The sequence below is a fragment of the Ranitomeya imitator genome, chromosome 2 (assembly GCF_032444005.1).
Source record: "Ranitomeya imitator isolate aRanImi1 chromosome 2, aRanImi1.pri, whole genome shotgun sequence".
In the NCBI taxonomy this organism is placed as follows: Eukaryota; Metazoa; Chordata; class Amphibia; order Anura; family Dendrobatidae; genus Ranitomeya; species Ranitomeya imitator.
This window is the reverse complement of record NC_091283.1, coordinates 188,987,645-189,009,984: the sequence shown is the minus strand read 5'-3', so window position 1 is coordinate 189,009,984 and position 22,340 is coordinate 188,987,645. Positions and strand designations below refer to the sequence as shown.

General features: G+C 44.5%; 1 protein-coding gene across 1 annotated transcript; it reads left to right on the top strand.

The window, feature by feature from the left end:
* Positions 1–1,229: 1,229 nt before the first annotated feature.
* Positions 1,230–21,009, top strand: TTC16 (tetratricopeptide repeat domain 16). Its single transcript, XM_069748375.1, has 14 exons — positions 1,230–1,366; positions 1,829–1,880; positions 1,959–2,134; positions 3,158–3,248; positions 3,439–3,582; positions 8,161–8,261; positions 9,480–9,609; positions 13,841–14,055; positions 14,644–14,906; positions 16,351–16,492; positions 16,565–16,730; positions 18,166–18,299; positions 18,379–18,487; positions 20,262–21,009. The coding sequence occupies exons 2-14, from the start codon at positions 1,836–1,838 to the stop codon at positions 20,418–20,420; spliced, it is 1,875 nt and encodes a 624-aa protein (XP_069604476.1). The 5' UTR covers positions 1,230–1,366; positions 1,829–1,835; the 3' UTR covers positions 20,421–21,009.
* Positions 21,010–22,340: the final 1,331 nt, after the last annotated feature.

Sequence of the window (22,340 nt, the reverse complement as noted above, 5' to 3'; positions counted from 1 at the left end):
CTACAAATATGAGAGCAGGTTCACACTGAGCACATGTGACAGATGTGAGAATCTGGAGGTGACATCTGGAACATCACCAAACATGACTGGTTTGGCAGTGGGTCAGTAAACGGTCTGGGAAGGCATATACTTAGAGGATATCACAAACTTCAGAGGTGATAGACAACAGGACCCTGACTACTGATAGGTACCAGGATGAAATCCTCAGCCATTGTCAGAGCTTATGCTGGTGCAGTTGGCCCTGGGTTCCTCGTGCAGGACAATGCCTAGCCTCACGTGGCCAAAATGCACAGGCAGCTTAAAAGCCTCCAATAGAACGCTCGCGGCCAAAACCATCTGAAAAGGATCTCAGGAAGCGCCAAAAAAAACACCTAAGAATCCTGACACGTCTTCTTTTTGAAAAACTTGGGAGGCTTCGCCTGAGTCTAAAAGGTGTCATCTGCACATACACTTGGGGTATGTTCACAAGGAGTTTTTTTATTTAATTTTTGGTGCGGATTTATATAAAATCCACATTTTTTTGAAAATGTATTTTATAGCGGAATCTTGTCAAAATCCACACCATATTATTAAACTTCGTATAAAATAATTTAAAAAAAATCATCAAAACCATGCAGAAAAAAAAACTGTGGGTCTTTAAAAAAAAAAAAAAAACCACAGCAGAAAAACAAATGCTCTTTTTAGGAGTTTTTACACTTGGAATTCCTGCTTGAAAAACCCACGTCAAAAAACTCTGTATGAGCAGACCCTTAAGGTTAAAAAAAACAACGGATCTGTTGCATAGTTAACACAGAGAGACCCCACTGATTATTATGAGGTCTTTAAGTGTCAGTCTAGAGAATTACAAAAAAACTGCTGCATGCTGCGCTTTTCCTTTTGTTCTTATAAAGGAACCCATTCGGACCCCTAGGAATTAATAAGACCCCTCAGTTATGCAATGGATCAGTTTAGGATCTTCATTGCGTTTGTCTATTCTGCAAAACAGATTTATAAGATTTTGTAAGATTTATATTACAAAACTTTTACAACAAAACAAAATAATAATAACAAAATAAATAAGGTGAAGCAAATAAACAACTATTTATTTTGCCCCAATGTGTAAAGCTGCGTCACATATGAACACGGCCCTACAGACGCAGGCAGAACAATGCAGTCACATGACGCAATGTCCATCACAATGAATGGCCTCCTCCCAACCCACCGAGCGCAGGATCCCCAGCTCCTCCCGTGGCTGTTGCTTAGTCACCAAGAAGTTGTAAACTCCACGATAAAGTGCAACCGCAGACCAAGTGATCTGCAATGTCTTACAAGTATGAAGGCAAAGTTTCTATGAGATTTCCCGGAAGGACAGTTCTAACACTTTAAGGTAGGGGAGAAGAGGATCTATTTTTTTTTTTGTGCCAGATTGCTGGATTTTTCAATTGCATAATTTTTGTGGGTCGATTGTTGCTGGATTGTTGCCGAATTTGTGGTGTTCGTCGTGTGGAATACTTATCTGCTATTCTAAATGCTATTTGATGCAGTGTGGGGCCATTACATAATGCATACACTGCTTTCTTTAGTCCCTATTTTCCCTTTTCTCTACCTCCCCTCTTCTTATTTTTGGACTTTTTTTTTTTAATTCTGGTGAATTTCAATGTAACCCTTGCTGACCCTCATGGAGATTATTCTTCTTTTTCTATGCTTGACACTTTTCTGATTACCTTATTCTTTGTGATTGTAATATGTTAATTTGTTTTCTCGTTGTTAAAATCTGTGAAAAACTTTAATAAAAATTACAGTTAAAATAATAAACAAATACCTTTTATAAATATTTTTTTTTCCGTAGAGCCTTCATGGGTGAGACAATGGCAGAGATGGATAATCCAGTCCTGGAAGGGGTAAGGTTGGGTGACGCTGCCATTGTGTCTTCGTGGCTTTTCTGCTCAGATAATTGAATTTCTGATATTTTCCATCAGGTGACATCGGATCTATTCTCCACCGCCGTGAGCGAAGAAAAACTTGAAGAATCTCGGAATAAATCCCTAAAGAAGATTTTTGGCTCCAGTCGAGTGTTTTTAGATGTCCACAGTGAGAGCAATCAGTGCATCAAGTCTACATATGAAGATATTGTGTACGAGAAGATGACGGAGCAGTAAGTCTTCTCCACGTACTTGTCACGCTTCTTCCTCGGACAAACACTATTCAGGCAGCTGAAAAACAGCCAAAGGCGTCATGCGTATGGCGCTTTATTTCGGAGGTGTTCTTACATCCATGCGTTGCCCATTTTTTTTCATACAGCGCACAGACCCACAGAGTTTCATTGATCCATAGACCCTTTTGTTTGAAAAACAGACTCATGTATCCAAACCTATTCTTATCCATTTTTTGGGCTCAGACTCAATCATCAAAGGGGTTGCCCACTACTCAGACAACACCATCTCAATCTCAATGTTCCCCCTAGTAAATAAATAACACCTATACTCACCTCCGGTGCTTGCACTGTTCCGGCGATGTCAGCACTGGCTTTCCCGGGGATTGTGTGACATTGGTATGTCATGCCATCCCTGCAGCCAATCATTGCTTGCTTCACTCTCCTACGGACGTACTTGGCATCTAGAGGTAATAAGAGAGCAGCCGCAGCTCTCACATCCTCTGGGTCACTGATTTGGATGAAGGAGAGTGAATCCTGTTCTGTTTGGCCAAAGGGATGTTTCGCGAGCGGCAGGAGAGCCAGTGCCGAAACAGCTAGAACGGCACCAGAGATTAGTAGAGGTATTATTATTTTACTGGTGGAAAACATAGGGATTGGAACCCTTTTTAAAACCTTTGGGAACACGGAAGACAGACTTTGTACTTCAGGGTTCCATCCAAGTTTCATCCGTATTTAACTAGTCCATTGTTAAGAGTTAATGGATACAAAAATTCAGACAGTCTATCGATGAGAGAAAGAGGGTGCAACTAAGATGACACCTGAGAAATAAAGCACTTCGTTACTCATGGAAAGTAAGACTTACACGGGTGTCTGAATGCAGCCTTACAAGCAATATATCATATGGGATATGCTATGATGAAGCTGGATTACAGCTTCGTATAGTGGTTGCACATCACTAATTTTCTTCTTTCCACCATTGGATACATGCCTGTATAATTGCATGTATAATTTTTGTTCTTGCAGCTATAAGCGTGGTCTGAGGTGCTTGGCCCAAAAGGATTGGGAAAGGGCCATAACTGCTTTTTCGAAGGCCATTTACCTGTGTCCAGAGAAGGTACGATCAGTCAATCATAGTAGAGAATTCTATAATTATTGCTACTTTATAAAGTATTATGTCTGATTTTAGCAATAAGAATCTACATGTTTTGCCAGCAGTTCTAATGGCAGTGGATTTTACTATATTTTTCAGTTTCTTCGATTTCTCTTAATTAATGATTGTCTTGTTTTATTAAATTATACCATAGGTAGAGCTGTACGCTAAGAGAGCAGAAGCGTTCCTCCAGATCTGTGACTTCCAGTCTGCAGCGGTCAACTTGAAGAAGGCTTGTTCCATAGCGTCCCCACAGAAAGAGCATGTAGAACTGCTGGCTCTCACATACTCTCTCCAGGTAACTATGGACCATAATGTTTGGTTAGTCATAAGGTAGAGAGAATGAGGGTGGAGAACTCATGAGCTCGAAGAACTCATGAACGTGGAGAACCCAAGAGTGTGGAGAACCCTTGAGCGTGGAGAACCTTTGAGCATGTAGATCTTGTGGGCATGGAGTACTCGTTAGTGTGGAGAACTCTTGAGTGTGGAGAACTCGTGAGCGTGGAGAACTCATGAGCGTGGAGAACTTGTGAACGTGGAGAACTCGTGAGCATGGAGAATGTTGTGAATTCTGTGGCAGAGTTCACTCCTGTGGTCACAAGTGGTACTTCGGCTGATTCTCTCTGGGAGCTTCCGTTTGTGGAGGAAAGTGGTACTGCAGCTTCTGAGTTTCCTCCCTCAGGTGATCTGGTGAGGTCGTTAGCTGCTTCTCTACTTAACTCCACCTGATGCTTTGATCCATGCTTCCTGTCAATGTTCCAGTGTTGGACTTGTGTTTCTCTGGATCATTCCTGTGGCCTGCTGCTCTGCATAGCTAAGTGCTTCTTTGCTATTTGTTGCTATTTTTTCTGTCCAGCTTGTCTATTTGTTTTGCTGGAAGCTCTGGGACGCAAAGGGTGTACCTCCGTGCCGTTAGTTCGGTACGGAGGGTCTTTTTGCCCCCTTTGCGTGGTTTTCTTTAGGGTTTTGTGTAGACCGTAAAGTTATCTTTCCTATTCTCGTTCTGTCTAGAATATCGGGCCTCACTTTGCTGAATCTATTTCATCCCTACGTTTGTCTTTTCATCTTACTCACAGTCATTATATGTGGGGGGCTGCCTTTTCCTTTGGGGTATTTCTCTGAGGCAAGGTAGGCTTATTTTTCTATCTTCAGGCTAGTTAGTTTCTCAGGCTGTGCCGAGTTGCATAGGGAGCGTTAGGCGCAATCCACAGCTGCCTCTAGTTGTGTTTGGAGAGGATCAGGAATTGCGGTCTACAGAGTTTCCACGTCTCAGAGCTCGTTCTATTATTTTGGGTTATTGTCAGATCACTGTATGTGCTCTGATCGCTATGTACATTGTGTTACTGAATTGCCTATCATAACAGTACAGGAAGCCAAAAGTACTAATGATTCTCAATAGAGGGAAAAAAGAAGTTCTGAGACCATTTTTTTTCCTTTGCACTGTGATTTGTCTTTTTTTTCCCCTAGACATTTGGGTGGTTCAGGACACAGGTGTTACAATGGACATTAAAGGTCTGTCTTCATGTGTAGATCAGCTCACGGCAAGAGTTCAAGATATTCAAAATTTTGTGGTTCAGAATTCTTTGTTAGAACTGAGAATTCCTATTCCAGATTTGTTTTTTGGAGATAGAACTAAATTTCTGAGTTTCAAGAATAATTGTAAACTGTTTCTGGCTTTGAAACCTCGCTCCTCTGGTGACCCAGCGCAACAGGTTAGGATCGTCATTTCTTTTTTGCGTGGCGACCCTCAGGACTGGGCATTTTCTCTTGCGTCAGGAGATCCTGCATTGAGTGATATCGATGCGTTTTTCCTGGCGCTTGGATTGCTGTACGATGAGCCTAATTCAGTAGATCAGGCAGAAAAAAATTTGCTGGCTCTTTGTCAGGCTCAGGATGAGATAGAGCTATATTGCCAGAAATTTAGAAAATGGTCCGTGCTCACTCAATGGAATGAATCTGCGCTTGCAGCCATTTTCAGAAAGGGTCTCTCTGAAGCCATTAAGGATGTCATGGTGGGATTTCCTATGCCCGCTGGTTTGAATGAGTCTATGTCTTTGGCCATTCAGATCGGTCGACGCTTGCGTGAGCGTAAATCTGTGTACCATTTGGCGGTATTACCTGAGATTAAACCTGAGCCTATGCAGTGCGATAGGACTATGACCAGAGTTGAACGGCAAGAACACAGACGTCTGAATGGGCTGTGTTTCTACTGTGGTGATTCCACTCATGCTATCTCTGATTGTCCTAAGCGCACTAAGCGGTTCGCTAGGTCTGCCGCCATTGGTACTGTACAGTCAAAATTTCTTCTGTCCGTTACCTTGATATGCTCCTTGTCGTCGTATTCTGTCATGGCGTTTGTGGATTCAGGCGCTGCCCTGAATTTGATGGACTTGGATTATGCTAAACGTTGTGGGTCCCCGACTTCGTGTTGGGGATCTGGTTTGGTTATCTGCTCGTCATATTCCTATGAAGGTTTCCTCTCCTAAGTTTAAACCTCGTTTTATTGGTCCGTATAGGATTTCTGAGGTTCTTAATCCTGTGTCTTTTCGTCTGACCCTTCCAGATTCTTTTTCCATACATAACGTATTCCATAGGTCATTGTTGCGGAGATACGTGGCACCTATGGTCCCATCTGTTGAGCCTCCTGCCCCGGTTTTGGTGGAGGGGGAATTGGAGTATATTGTGGAGAAGATTTTGGATTCTCGTGTTTCAAGACGGAAACTCCAGTATCTGGTTAAATGGAAGGGTTATGCTCAGGAAGATAATTCCTGGGTTTTTGCCTCTGATGTCCATGCTCCCGATCTTGTTCGTGCCTTTCATGTGGCTCATCCTGGTCGGCCTGGGGGCTCTGGTGAGGGTTCGGTGACCCCTCCTCAAGGGGGGGGTACTGTTGTGAATTCTGTGGCAGAGTTCACTCCTGTGGTCACAAGTGGTGCTTCGGCTGATTCCCTCTGGGAGCTTCCGTTGGTGGAGGAAAGTGGTACTGCAGCTTCTGAGTTTCCTCCCTCAGGTGATCTGGTGAGGTCGTTAGCTGCTTCTCTACTTAACTCCACCTGATGCTTTGATCCATGCTTCCTGTCAATGTTCCAGTGTTGGACTTGTGTTTCTCTGGATCATTCCTGTGGCCTGCTGCTCTGCATAGCTAAGTGCTTCTTTGCTATTTGTTGCTATTTTTTCTGTCCAGCTTGTCTATTTGTTTTGCTGGAAGCTCTGGGACGCAAAGGGTGTACCTCCGTGCCGTTAGTTCGGTACGGAGGGTCTTTTTGCCCCCTTTGCGTGGTTTTCTTTAGGGTTTTGTGTAGACCGCAAAGTTATCTTTCCTATCCTCGTTCTGTCTAGAATATCGGGCCTCACTTTGCTGAATCTATTTCATCCCTACGTTTGTCTTTTCATCTTACTCACAGTCATTATATGTGGGGGGCTGCCTTTTCCTTTGGGGTATTTCTCTGAGGCAAGGTAGGCTTATTTTTCTATCTTCAGGCTAGTTAGTTTCTCAGGCTGTGCCGAGTTGCATAGGGAGCGTTAGGCGCAATCCACAGCTGCCTCTAGTTGTGTTTGGAGAGGATCAGGAATTGCGGTCTACAGAGTTTCCACGTCTCAGAGCTCGTTCTATTATTTTGGGTTATTGTCAGATCACTGTATGTGCTCTGATCGCTATGTACATTGTGTTACTGAATTGCCTATCATAACAGGAGAACTCGTGAGTGTGGAGAACTCTTGAGCATGGAGAACTCATGAGCATGGAGAACTCATGAGCGTGGAGAACTTGTGAACGTGGAGAACTCGTGAGCATGGAGAACTCGTGAGTGTGGAGAACTCTTGAGCGTGGAGAACTCATGAGCGTGGAGAACTCATGAGCGTGGAAAACTTGTGAACGTGGAGAACTCGTGAGCATGGAGAACTCGTGAGTGTGGAGAACCCTTGAGCATGGAGAACTTGTGAGCGTGGGGAACTTGTGGTGAGTGTGGAGAACTCGTGAGTGCGGAGAACCCTTGAGCATAGAGAACTTGTGAGCGTAGAGAACCCGTGAGTGTGTAGAACCCTTGAGCGTGGAAAACTCATGAGGGTGTTGGGTTCTATAATTCCCGCAAAAAAACTAAAGCCGGGTTCAAATCACATCTGTGTCACCATTCATCACTACATAGGAAATCCCCCCAAAATTCATGTGTCTCCAACTGTGCCATTGACCTCAAGGAGACAAAAGGACTCGAAATTTCAACCTTTAGACTCTGACCTTCTTTCCATATAATACTAGACTAAACTATTATGGATGGGTAAATGGATGGACGCTTCCGAAAAGAAAGTTTAATATTTTGGACTAATTGAAGTCAACAGGTCCATCGTGGGCAAGTCTTACTTTTTTCACTGATTCATACAGTCATGAATGGGAGGGACACAGATGTGATGTAAACCCTAGGTAAAATTATGTAAATGCACCTGGAGCAGAGCGTCAGGGGTTGTGCAGCCTTCAGAAGTGGGCGGCACACATGGTCTGATACTCAAGGTGATTAATATTCATTGTGTAAGCAATTAAAGGGGTTGTCCTGTTTGAAATTTGATTAGTGCGTAGTCTTATAGACAGCTAAAAAGAAGAAAAAAAAAAATTGACCTTCTATTCACCCCCACTGGGTCCGGCAGAGCTTCTTCACCAATCCTCCAATTTTTGTTATTTGGCTGCAGGGGTGATGTCAAGTCTACAGTGCTCGTACCCACTGCAGTCAATTACTACCTCTGTAGCTCATGCCGTCCACATCTTTAGCGCTGCTGAGCCCAGTGATTAGATGCAGTAAAAATGTAAGAATAGATAATAACCTATCCATGGTTTCCATTTAATTGAATGTGGTTTCTGGTCCTAAATTACTGTTCACATGTGCAGGGACAGCGCTTACTTGAGCAGAATTGTCACATGGATGCCCTGGAGGCCTTTACCTGTGCTGCAGAGGTGCAGCCTCAAAACAGACAATATCACATGCACAGGTGAGCGGACTTACACCAAAAATACATGTCAAAGGATATATTCACACGTGGCAGATGAGGTTTCCCATTCACATACTGAGTTGGGTCTCTTGAATGAGAGCAGTATTCCCCCCTTGACTGCATCTTAGGCATCTCATTCAGCCAACCAGTACCCTGCTCTGTACTGATGAGGGGCAAAAGTCCTGAAACACTGCTGTGAACAGATATTCTCTGGTTTGGTTGACATGCTCTACCTTACATATTAGTTTTACCCGTGGAGCATTGGAGGGAAGAACTGTCTGGTGAGATATTATACACTGGAGGCAAGGGGCCAGATGTTATGCACTGAGGAAGAAGGGCTGGGTATTATACACCGGGGAGCGAGAGGGCCGGATGTTACACACCGGTAGTGAGTAGGCTGGATGTTAGACACTGGTGGCCAGGAGCCGGATGTTATACACCGGGGAACGAAGGGGCCGGATGTTATATACTGGGGGTGAATAGGCTGGATGTTAGGCACTGGAGGCAAGGGGCCAGATATTATGCACTGAGGAAGAACGGCCGGATATTATACACCGGGGAGTGAGAGGGCCGGATGTTACACACCGGGAGTTAGTAGGCTGGATGTTAGACACTGGGGGTGAGGAGCCGGATGTTATTCACTGGGGGCCGGGTGTTATACACCGGGGAACAAGGGGGCCGGATGTTATATACCGGGGGTGAATAGGCTGGATGTTAGACACAGGGGGCGAGGAGCCGGATGTTATAAACCGGGGAGTGAGAGGGCCGGTGTGTTATATACCGGGAGCGAGAGGGATGGAAGTTATACACCAGGAGGCGAGGGACCTGATGTTATACACCGGGAGGCGAGGGACCTGATGTTATACACCGGGAGGCGAGGGACCTGATGTTATACACCGGGAGGCGAGGGACCGGATGTTATATACTGGGGGAAGGGGTTCCAGATGTTATACACTGGGGGCAATTTCAGTATGCCAAAACCTGAATTCCATTATTAAGACACGTGCCCTAATACTTTTGCCCATATTGTGTAATTCTTCATACTAATTTGGGTCTCTTGAGTGAGAGACGATATCCTCCATTTTTTTGTAAGTCTCGTTCTGTGAATTAACCCTTACTGTGTTTCCATACAATATTACCGGTCTGAGCCCTGAAAGCTGGTCTATAAATCATCTTTGCAGGATATTGCTCACCATCACTTTGCTGGTTTTCTGATAGTATTTCTTGCTTGGCCGCACTGGGAAGATACGCAGAATGCATCCACCTGTTGAATAAACAGCTGGAAGAAGACGGAGGCGATCCTGACATGTATGCAGCACGTGCGAGGCTGTATGATCAGCTCAACAAGGTAACTATAAGGCCTTATGTTCATTTTTATAAAAGGTGAGTAAAAAAAATGTTTTCTCTTAATATTTTGACACTTTTTTCTCATGGCTTACATTAATAACCAATAGTGATGAGCAAATATACTCGTTACTCGAGATTTCCTGAGCATTCTCGGGGGTCCTCCGAGTATTTGTTAGTGCTCGGAGATTTAGTTTTTCTTGCCGTAGCTGAATGATTTACATCTGTTAGCCAGCATAAGTATATGTGGGGATTCCCTGGCAACCACCAAGCAACCCCCACATGTAGTTATGCTGGCTAACAGATGTAAATCATTCAGCTGCGGCAAGAAAAACTAAATCTCTGAGCACTAAAAAATAATCGGAGGACACCCGAGCGTGCTCGAGAAATCTCGAGTAACGAGTATATTCGCTCATCACTAATAACCAACTCATGTACGGTAATTCAGGCAGCAGTGGAACCTGGAAATGCAAACAGGAAGGAGGCAGATTTACATAAATTAAAATTACTGCAAAAAAAATTACTGCAAAATCTCTGCCAAGTGGACATACTCCAATGTGGACCCTAATCCTTCTTGCTGTCCCTCCGGTTTTTGGCCTCATGCACATTGCAAAGTCGAGTCTATGGAGTATTGGAGCTTGTAAGCTGACACATTGGCTACAGTTCCGTATTATGGAGCCATAGTCACTCCTTGTGATGTGTGGTGTCTCTGGATGGCACGATCCCTCTGTACTATTGTATGGGATGGACCACGCCATCATTTTTCTCTTCTGAAATCAAGGCACACAAGCAGGCTTGTATTTTGGCCGTTCACTACCAGCAATTTCATGTTTTATTGTCAGACTCCTTATCTGTGAAATCCTCCAATATTTACTGCCTTAGCTGTTTTCTCCCCATCCCACATTGATAGTCCTGCTACAGTTACTTGTCTTATTTACTTTATTATATCTGTGTTCTGTTGTGCATAAATATGTGACCCTTCATATTTTGTTATACTGACTCCTGTAGAAAAGACCTGAGTAGTCTGGAATGTTTGCTATTTGTTACCATCTTTTCAATTAGCCATTAAAAGCTATCAACCACTGAGCGCTCTCAAATTTTAATATTTTTTTTTATCTAATGGTTAGCATGGTACAAAGATATATTTTCCCGGGTAACAACAACTGCCAATAATCTCCTTACCATTGTTAAGGACATACTGGGAGTTGCAGTTTCATCCGATAAAAGTGTATATGCTGGGGGCCAACCGGTCATTGCAAGTGATCACTGTACTAACCTTGGTGATGTATTCATGTACTTACAGTCGTTCTGGTGCTATATTTTTGTAGTGATGACTGTTCTGGTGATGTAGTCATTTGCTGACTGTGGTTCTGGTGACATATTCATGTACTGATGGTGGTTCTGGTGATGTAATCATGTACTGACGGTGGTTCTGGTGATGTATTTATGTGCTGATAATGGTTATGGTAATGTAGTCGTGTACTGATGGTGGGTATGGTGATTTATCAATGTAAATGTTGTAATCTTTAATTTATTAGACATTATACTTTATCATTATAGGTTCAGTGTGCCGGACTGATAATACAGCCGTATGAATTAGGACGTATTTGTCAGCCAAACAAGTGTTTGACTAATGCCCCATACATTACAGTAGAAAAACAGTAGGGAAACAAAAGCGCACAAGACTGTTGGGTGATACCCTTTTAGCTGCAAAGGAAAGTAAAAGAAAGGTGCTCACCTGAGCAGGTTTTGTGCCGGCGCAACTCCTATCAACACCTGAAAATATCAGCTGCTGCTGCCTTGTGGCTGGGGGATGATCTCCTCCAGGATAGTTAACCAATTTTGACTATAAAGCCGGGATCACACATACGCGAGATACGGCCGAGTCTCGCAGGTGAAATCCCTCCTCTGGCGCCAGCACTTGGGAGCGGAGCGTGCAGCTCCATGTGTTCTTGTGCGGCTGCACGCTCCGCACCCGAGTGCCAGCGCCAGAGGAGGGATTTCACCTGCGAGACTCGGCCGTATCTCGCGTATGTGTGATCCCAGCCTAAGACAATATCAGGTTGCACTGCTGTAATGAGAATCCTTAGGACCAAGATGAGTTGAACGGTATTTATCTCCACAACGTGTTTCATCAGCACTGGACTAGCGTCTTTTTCAAGTGAAAAAAATAAAACAATTGCATCAATGGGTTTTTTTTTTTTTCACATAAAAAAGATTTTCGTCCCACACACTATAGACCGCTGTCTGATCTTTTGTCCTGCAGCTATCTAACCCAACTCTACTATAAGCAGGACCGCTCACTTTGCCGAGCGCTCCTGTGTTCTCTATAACTGAGCTGCTGCTTGACATCTCTGGAGGCTTATCATTTAGAGGACAAAAGGATCTTAAGTCCTTAATCAGACATGGGGTCCTTATCTCCCTGACATAATCAGTCATCAGGGGACCCCATACACATTAAGTTACCATCACATTAAGCGATGCTGCAGCGATATAGACAACGATGCCAATCGCTGCAGCGTCGCTGTTTGGTCGCTGGAGAGCTGTCACACAGACAGCTCTCCAGCGACCAACGATGCGAAGTCCCCGAGTAACCAGGGTAAACATCGGGTTACTAAGCGCAGGGCCGCGCTTAGTAACCCGATGTTTACCCTGGTTACCATTGTAAATGTAAAAAAACCAAACACTACATACTTACATTCCGGTGTCTGTCGCGTCCCTCGCCGTCAGCTTCCCGCACTGTGTAAGCGCCGGCCGTAGAGCAGAGCACAGCCGGCCGGCGCTCACAGTCAGTGCGGGAAGCTGACGGCGAGGGACGCGACAGACACCGGAATGTAAGTATGTAGTGTTTGTTTTTTTTACATTTACAATGGTAACCAGGGTAAACATCGGGTTACTAAGCGCGGCCCTGCGCTTAGTAACCCGATGTTTACCCTGGTTACCAGTGAACACATCGCTGGATCGGCGTCACACACGCCGATTCAGCGATGTCAGCGGGAGAGCCAGCGACGAAATAAAGTGCTGGCCTTCTAGCTCCGACCAGCGATGTCACAGCAGGATCCTGATCGCTGCTGCGTGTCAAACACAACGATATCGCTATCCAGGACGCTGCAACGTCACGGATCGCTATCGTTATCATTGTAAAGTTGTTCAGTGTGAAGGTACCTTTAGACTCTGGGCCGAACGAGTCAATATTGACGGATTCGGACTTTAGTCTAATGTGTGTGGAAGGGCTTAAATAGGTTTTAAATTAGTAGTTTTTCACTACTAATTTAACTTCTTAATTTGTCCTAACACTTTTCTAATACACTTTTATTACCTGCCCTGCTCCTGTAAGCTCATTCCTATGTGGGTGATATATCCTTCTGTTTTAATTCTGGGTCTGCTACTTCTGATCTGGGACCCAGAATCAGACGAACAATGCATGGCACGTCACTGCTCGTTGCGCTCTCCTCCCAGCCTGAATGCTGCTTGAAAGTGCTGTACTTTCAACTGACAAGCCCTGCAATGTGCTGATCATTATAAAGTATATTACAGGGCTTGTCAGCTGAAAGCACGGCACTTCAAAGCAGCATTCAGTAAGAGTCAGTCTGCAGCACGCAAGACCGAGCTCACGTCAGGCTTCACTTTCCTCTAGCACTAGTTATACAGTGTTCCTGAAAGAATCTGAAGACTGATGAAGGTCATCTTTATCGACTGAAATGTCTCATGTTACGTGGATTGCTATCACAAATAAAAATCATTTTTATTTGAAGATTGAAGTTGAAAATTACTGTTTAACGTGCTAGGATCCTACTTGATCACCAACCCACCGGAAGTGCCATGGTGGGTCATACATATTTCTTTAGGGTAGGTCATCATGATCAGATCCGTGACCTGGCTCCTCCACTGATCAGCTGTTAGTAGGTCCCATAGTTGCCGGGAAGTATACAGTGAATGAAGCCGGAAGAGCACTGCGCCATATACTGTGCAGTGGCCGTTATTGGGTACTGCAGCTCAGCTCCCGTTCACTTCAATACTGGGTTTTGGTCCTGATTCGATATTAATGATCTTATTATAATAAGGATAGGTTTTGAATAATATAGTTTTGGACAACTCCTTGAAGCAAAAAAATAAAAATAATTATCCTTGCAGCTTTGAAGCAATCTTGTCAATTAAAAAAAACAAACAACACATTGTGTCCGGAACGCGTGAAGGCGACCCTATGATTAATATCATTTCTCTATGACCTCCAGGCCACGTTGTGCTACCAGGACGTGCACACGGCTCTATCAATGGACCCACAGCACCGGGAAGCACTCAGCTTAAGAGATAAAATGATGGCAAAAGCAGAAGAGGCTAAAGATAAAGCTGTGAACTTGGCTGTTCAGGGGCAACTACAGGAGGCCTTAAAAAAAATCTGTTTTGCTATAGAGAATAACCGATTATCAGCGGAATATCACATATTCAGGTATTACCATGATACGACCACTGTTCACCCTTCCTTAAAAATGCATGTGTTGCCAGCAATCACCCTACAAACAAGTACCGTAATTGAATCTTTCATTCCGGCATGGATATCATTGTCCTCGGCAGCACATAGTCCAGTGTAAACAGGTAATGTGCTGCCGACAGGATCGTAGAATATAATTCTTATGAACGACTGTTCTGTACGCATATAATTTTAGTTGGCCATAGATCGGCTTGTATATTTTTTAACGATCGCGGCCAATTACTTATACTTTTTTTTTTTTTTTACTGATGACACGGGAGAGGGGAGAGGCTCCTGCTGCAGCCAGTTGTCTACCGGATGCAGAAAATCTGCAACATCAAAATGCTCACAAAATACTCATTGTAATCTAAGGGAATGTTCTCACTTGTTTTTTTTTTTAAATGGAAAGGAAAAAAATGCATTTTTTTGCAGTGTTTTTCCCCCCTATTAAATGGTTGTCATGCGTAACAAAGACACGGAATGGATTGACATGCAAAAACAGAGCAGGGTTCAAAATACACACACAAAAAAAGGGAAAAAAATCAAAATAGACTTTTCACCTTTCAGAGGGACAGTGTACAAGAAGCTGAAGGACTTCAGCCCCGCAGTGGATGATTTTGTACGTGCATTGCAGCTTTGCCATACGGAGGACGGTTATGGAGGGGAAGGCAAGCGGTTGTACGCCGAGGCTGAAAACCAGCTTCTTCTCGCCTACAATGACTTTGCTGTGCACTGCTACATGAAGGGCTTCTACCAGGAGGGGGTGCTGTTACTGAACCAAGCGCTGAGGGGGCAAAGGAGCAAAAAAGAGCTTTACATGAACAGGGGAGGTGAGTGACCCCTACTGGTAAGGGCGATAAATTACTATAGACCGTGTGTAGCTGGTGCAAGCCACATTACATCTGCACTTAATAATTACCGCTTTGACACGGAGCAGGGACCTGGTGGCCGTGACCGATTACAGCCAACCACAAGTTATATATTATAAGGCTCATACATTTATTACTTATCATGTGCATGGGTGATATAGTTAAGGCTGCGTTCACACTGAGATTTTTTAAAAGTATCATTTTGCTGCAGTTTTCCAAAATCATGGCAGAAAAATGTTGCTGTGGAAAAAAACTAAAGCCGTCCGGATATACTGATTAGAGCATGGTTGCAAGGTCTAGTCTAACACTAGTTTTGACTTCAGGAAAACGTTTTATTCTACCTCCTCCTTCATGTGTTGGGATGTGATAAATTGGGCAAGCAATCTGGATTAGTTCGTCAGCTAAGCCAGACCCCTTCTCTGTCCCAGGCGTGATGCGGCTTGGCTGATGAACTGATGCAGATGGCCGACCGCCTCCATCATGTGCCGGACTCAGGGAGGTGGAGGATGCTCTCTCCTGTGTCGGAACCATTGCAGAAGTGGAGATGACTGGACACCAACTGTTGTGAATTCTGTTGTTAAGCTCCCTCCTGTGGTCATGAATGGTACTTCGGCTGGTTCTGTCCATGGGCTTCCTCTGGTGCTTGTGAGTGGGGCTGCGGCTTCTGAGGTTCCTTCCACAGGTGACGAGGTTAATTCGTTAGCTGGCTGCTCTATTTAACTCCACCTAGATCATTGCTCCATGCCACCTGTCAATGTTCCAGTATTGGTCTAGTTCGCTCCTGGATCGTTCTTGTGACATGTCTTCCCAGCAGAAGCTAAGTTCCTGCTTGTTTTTCTCTGTTTGCTATTTTTTCTGTCCAGCTTGCTATTTTGATTTTTGTCTTGCTTGCTGGAAGCTCTGGGACGCAGAGGGAGCGCCTCCGCACCGTGAGTCGGTGCGGAGGGTCTTTTTGCGCCCTCTGCGTGGTCTTTTTGTAGTTTTTTGTGCTGACCGCAAAGTTACCTTTCCTATCCTCTGTCTGTTCAGTAAATCGGGCCTCACTTTGCTAAATCTATTTCATCTCTGTGTTTGTAATTTTCATCTTAACTCACAGTCATTATATGTGGGGGGCTGCCTGTTCCTTTGGGGAATTTCTCTGGGGCAAGGTAGGCTTTATTTTTCTATCTTTAGGGCTAGCTAGTTCCTTAGGCTGTGTCGACTTGCATAGGGAGCGTTAGGAGCAATCCACGGCTATTTCTAGTGTGTGTGATAGGATTAGGGATTGCGGTCAGCAGAGTTCCCACGTCTCAGAGCTTGTCCTGTATTATTAGTAACTATCAGGTCATAACAACCAAGACGAGCGTTGACATTTCGACAGATCTGTATTTTGCTTTCACACTTTTTTTTTCTTTCTCAAAAATAGATTGTTTCTTCCAGTTGGGGGAATTGGTCTTTGCCCTGGCAGATTACCAGCAGGCATTTGACCTGGATGAAGAAGATTGGGGTAGTAGGACTCGACTTGCAAAACTCCTAGATGCGCTGGGACTGCAGGCTCAGGATCAGCGGTGAGCAGGGATGCACGGCGCAAACACCTTGGACAATGACTAGTTTCTAAACTTTCTTATCACCCCTCACAGGCAGTACCAGCAAGCTGAGCGCCACTTCTCAGAGGCCATCAGGAAACATCCTCTACTTCCCCAACTGTATCTGCACAGAGCCAAACTCCGGCGCTCACTACACAACATAATGTGTGCACGAGAGGATGCGCTCATCTCTATCCTGCTCAACCCAAAAAGTCAGGAGGTAAGAGAGCCCTGGCCAAGCACCTAAGAAATATAATGTTGGGAAATGCTCAGACGCGTTTCGGGGTCGGAAGGAATACAAGATGTTGTATGCTTCCTGAAGAAGAGGTTGTCAGACCCTGAAACGCGTTAAGTTTTCTCAATTAAAGGGACTCTGCCACCTGAATTTGGCGGGCTCTCTGTCCGGTCCGATGGGCGGTGTTTTCTCGCCTTTCATTCACCCCTTCCTTTCCCGCTGGCCGCAGTATTATCTTGAATATGAGTCTGTTTCCTCGGTAGTTCACACGTGCGCAATGCAATCTTGCTTGCGCACGCGCAGTATGCTTTGCCCAACTGCAGGCAAAGCCGAAAAGCATTAGTGCGCATGTGCCGGTGCATGATGTCCCAAAAGTATTTTGCGGTGTTCCGGGACATAGTGTGCCGGCGCATGCTCTCTTATGCTTTTCGGCTTTGCCCGCAGTTGGGCAAAGCATACTGCGCATGCGCAAGGCAAGATTGCATTGCGCACGCGTGAACTACGGAGGAAACAGACTCATATTCAAGATAATACTGCGGCCAGCGGGAAAGGAAGGGGTGAATAAAAGGCGAGAAAACACCGCCCATCGGACCGGACAGAGAGCCCGCCAAATTCAGGTGACAGAGTCCCTTTAATTTCCTTAAACACAATTTCTGCACCAGCACATTTCCTTATAAACAGCAGCACAGCTGACTTTTTGGTTCTTCGTCTTCTTCACGACTTCAATGCATCCCAGCTTTAGACTTAAGCTATACGGTACGACGTTGGCCATAACAAAGATTAGTATGCTACGGTTACATTGCTGCACAATGCCAGTGAACAGAAAATTGGATTTTCTGCAACGTACCTTGGGGTCCCAATGCGACCTCATAAAATTGTAAGCTCTAAGCCAGCAGCAGTGGTTAATCATGCAGAGATGGTTTTGATTTACAAAAGTGGCGAGTTGTAATCTCACATTTTAATCTCCTGCCGATTTGCTCCACGTTCAGAGGATGAGAAGCTGAAACCCTGTATTCTTAACAAGGTGCTGAGGCTTTTAGTAATTTTTTTTTTGTCCAACTGCAGAGAGGGGAGAGGTTCCTGCTGCAGCCAGGAAAGCAAGAAAAAGGAGGAGGCACGAAGCTGAGCTCCGGCAACAGAGGAAATTGTGTTTATTTTCAATACATTTCTTAATCTTAATAGTAATGTGATAAAATGTGACTAAAGAAAAAGGAGAGATTAAAAGGGTTGTCCACTACTTGGACAACCCGTTCTCATTCTTCAAGTTTGGCCCCGTTAAAATAAAACCACTTCCGATGCCGTTCCAGCGAAGTTGGCACTTTTGCGATCCCATTAGAAGAAAAGGTTTTATCTACCAAATCTGACCACACTTGTGCAGAGCCAAGTTTTCCCAGATCAATTTAACTCTTCTTTTTCACAGACTGCACCAACCATGATTGATTTCTTCCCTGGAAAAACGCTGGATGAAATTATAACCAGCAAACTTGCCAGCAGCGCTCGATCTTCCCTGGGACGAAATTTGGAAAATCTCCCTACTACATGTAAACATGGCACGTGAGTTATCCTCCCACACATTGCAGACCTGGAATGGGTGATATTATTGAGTGATAAATGGATTTTTTTTTCATTGCAGTCAGTCCACATGTGGACACAAGGATGGTGCCCTTCATGGAACGAGGAGAGACCTTGCTGTCTGTATGACCGATCATCAACTGGTGGAAATGGTCGGCAAACGCAGGAAGGTGAGTTACACCAGTAGATTTGAGTTCACATGTGCAGATAAATGTTCTGTCTCGCTGAACGCACTTGGGCAAATCATCAAGATCCGCTGCTGGCAGCTGCCTTTGTACTTGCCGATCAATGATATCCCAGATGTGCTCAATGGGAGACAAGTCCAGAGGCCACGGTAGCACGTTTAGGCCACACAGGCTGCTCACAGTAGCATGAGCCACATCTGGCCTTGTGTTGTGTTTGCAAAACAGCTGGGATATGCTAGAGAAATGGCTGCACCACTCTTTCCACCATTAAATTACTGTGACCCCTGAGATGTTAGGTGAACACTAGAGGTCCAGTTATCACACATTATGCTACCCCACACTAATCTTGGGAGTAGGAGGTGTGAAGGCTTCTTCATGACTAAACGTCACTGCTCTCATAGTGCAGAGTAAGATGACAATGGAGGTCTATCCTCTTCAATATTATTGAGTGCCATTTTGTCTTGGACACGATAGCTGAAAATTGGTCTGGAGATCACGTTGGAAACGCCATAAAGAGGCAACGTCACATCAGTCCCACTCTCATGATTATGGTGTGGGGGTGACAATGTAAGGCAGCCGGACCCTTCTAGTTTTCACTCCAGGTGCACTAATAGCTCAGCGTTACATTTACTTGGTGGTGGAACCAGTGGTGCAGCCATTTTGTCCTAGATGTTTTTCAACGCAACTCCAGGACACATTTTGCTCGTGCAACTGTGAGCGAGCTCCCATGGCTGCAGCGACTCCAGGCTTGTCTCCCATTGGGGAAGTCATTGGTCGGTGATTACACAGGAGCTGGCAGCAGTGGATCTTGATGATTTGCCCAAGTGCATTCAGCGCAGCAGAACCTTCCTCATACAACTATTAATAACCTTATTGATAGAAGCCAATACTGTAAGTGTGGCCATCATACGCCATATTGAATAAATATGTTTTGAAAGTGGCGTAATTTTTTTCATAATTGATCGTGAGATTTACATAAATTTTCCTTCTTATTTCTATATGTTGCAATTTCAGTGCTGAGTGTAAATATATCCTCTTTAAAGGGAACCTGTCACCCCGTTTTTTCAGATTGAGATAAAAATACTGTTAAATAGGGCCTGCGCTGTGCGTTACAATAGTATGCAAACTCGGCTTCAGGAAAATGGCTGCCGCGATCTCTTCTGCGCACGCGCGGCATCCCGCGGCAATTTTCCTGAAGCCCTGTGCAGCAGAGCACTCCATCTGCGCACGCACGGCCCCAGGAAGATGGCCGCCCCCACCGAAGACAGTAATAGCGCAGATCGTGGCGCTGTTTCTTCACGTGCACGCAAGTGGATTCGGCACTGGGACATGCGCACACCACTACGCCACCAACGTAAAGCTGGGGAAGAAACAGCGCTGTGACCACGCCCACCCGACCAGCCTGATTTGACCACGCCCACCCGACCTGACCAGCCTGATTGACAGGCGAAAACGGCGACTTTGGTAATGTATTTCGCAGCATAGGTGGGGAATCAGGGTACACTACATACACTATTGTAACGCACAGCGCAGGCCCTATTTAACAGTATTTTTATCTCAATCTGAAAAAACGGGGTGACAGGTTCCCTTTAAAGTGAATCTAATAGACAAGTGTTAAAAAAGTGTCCATACAGACACTTCCTTGCATTGAAGAAACTATTAGAAGATGACAACTGTTGGAAACTCACCTTGTAGGACAGAGTATAACTTAAAATGCACTTGGTTGGAAGTCAAAATGTTATTTTTTGGGTCCATACAGCTTAAAGTGGATATCCAAGCAGAACGAAACAGACAAGGATACCTGATGTCAAAGGCGCCACGTGTCTGCAGACCACCGCCACCTCAGGAGGAAGCGTCGGACACAGGTGCCCCTTATCATTGGAAGACATTTGGGCTTGGACTGACCAGCTCTAGATAGGTGGTCGGCAACCCGGGACTCTTCACCTGCTGTGATACTACATGTCCCAACAAGCCCAGACCACCAGAGAGACAAAGCAATACATCAGCAATAAACTGGAGGAAGCAGTTTGATGATTTAAAAGGTTTATTAGATAAAAGCAGGATCATTTCATCAGGGCAATGAATGATTTTACACGTAAGGCTCAGTCTTCAATGGCATCACAGTCAGTGGCTAAGTAATAAAAACTTTGTGTGATGAAACTTCTTAATCCTTCTGATGTCCCCTCTCACTGTGGATATTCTTTAAGGCCGGCGTCACACTTGCGAGTCTCTCGCATCAATGCCCAGCACTCAGGACTGGAGAGTGCGGCTGCATGTATTTCTAAGCAGCTGAATGTTCTGGTCCGGAGCGTCAGGTATTGATGCGCGAGCTTCTCGCATTGGACTCACAAGTGTGACACCGTCCTTAGACTACCAGTGATCAGATAGATCCTATATAAAAAAAAAAAAAAAAGTACGCATCATCAGAAAATGAGTGCTTAAAATCAAATGTATTTTTTTTTTTTTAAATTTTGGCAAATGTATTTATTTTATATCATGATCTCTACAAAAAAAAAAGTAATCTTACAATCTTCACATTTGTGCTACTTTAAACTCATACGTCCAGTCCTTTTTCAGCAGACTCGTTATCATCAGAGGCAGAATATCAATGACTCTATACACATCTGATCACCTGCAGTGATTGATGGATTCTGTGTTATGTCACAGCTCATCGCCTCATCATCATCATAATGACCTTTGCACACACATTGGTTAGATGATACCCAACAAAAAAAATAAAACTGCAACAATATAACTCTGGCACTATGTACATGTGTTGTTTCTTGACACAATAGAAAGTTATGGTCTACAAAGACCCAATGGCCAGGGAGAAAGTTGGGGTGGGGGGGGGGGGACCCTTTAATACAAAAAAAAAAAAACAATTTAGACAATAGATCTTTTGATGATGATGCATTCCCTTTAAAATGGTGGTCCACAACTGCAATATGGACGTCATATCCTTAGGATATGTCTGACACCCGGTCTTTGAAGTAAATAAGAATGTATGTGCAATATTTAGTATACGGAGCCGTGATGCTCCGGCTTTATACACAGTGTACGTCCACCCACCGTGGGACATGGTGACAACAGATCGGTGGAGGCGTTGAATGTTAGACCCCCACAGATGGGTCGCCGACACTGGAAGCATACAGTCCTTTGTGCTTTTCCACCATCTGTATGCGGTCTCTGGCTGGCACCGTGCAGGCTCCGTATTTATGATAAGTAAATCATATGGGACCAGAATATTAGAGAAGGATTCTAGAATAAAGAGCGGCTTGACATTTCATTTCCTTTCACAGAAAGCACTGATACGGAGTTTTATAAAAGACTAATGTTAAACGCACGAGGGTCTCCAGTATGCATCCTAGTAAACCAAAAATTGAGACCCCCATATGCATCAGTATAAAGTTGCCAACCTGCTGATTTTGGGGAGGCTGAGCGACTCTTGTGTGTATGGGGGTCTCCCAATTCCACCAACAGATGACGAATTTCGACAACCAATCCTTTTATGCTCGGGGTGAGGGGGAAGGAGCAGCTGCCCATGGCTTCTTGCACATGAGATCTACTAAAAGTATACATTTTCACACATCTAAAAACATGGCTGCTGTCTTTCTAAAACAGCGCCACTTCTGACCATGGGTTGTGCACGGTAGTGCAGCTCAGCTCTAATCACTTACATGGAGCTGATATTTTTCTAATTCTGGACATTGATTTAAAGCATTATTCCCATCTTCAGAGGTAGATAGTCATATAGCATTTGTTATATCAAGCACTTTTGCAATTTAGTGACCATTACAATTTTCAGCCGTTCTTGAGATACTAATTTTCTAGTTTACAG

Bases quoted from the DNA above. Each gene is read 5' to 3' on its own strand.
- TTC16 (XM_069748375.1), top strand. From the start codon at position 1,836: ATGGGTGAGACAATGGCAGAGATGGATAATCCAGTCCTGGAAGGG. The intron at 8,262-9,479 runs GTGAGCGGACTT...GTTTTCTGATAG, and splicing joins AGACAATATCACATGCACAG to TATTTCTTGCTTGGCCGCAC. The intron at 18,300-18,378 runs GTGAGTTATCCT...TTTTCATTGCAG, and splicing joins ACTACATGTAAACATGGCAC to TCAGTCCACATGTGGACACA.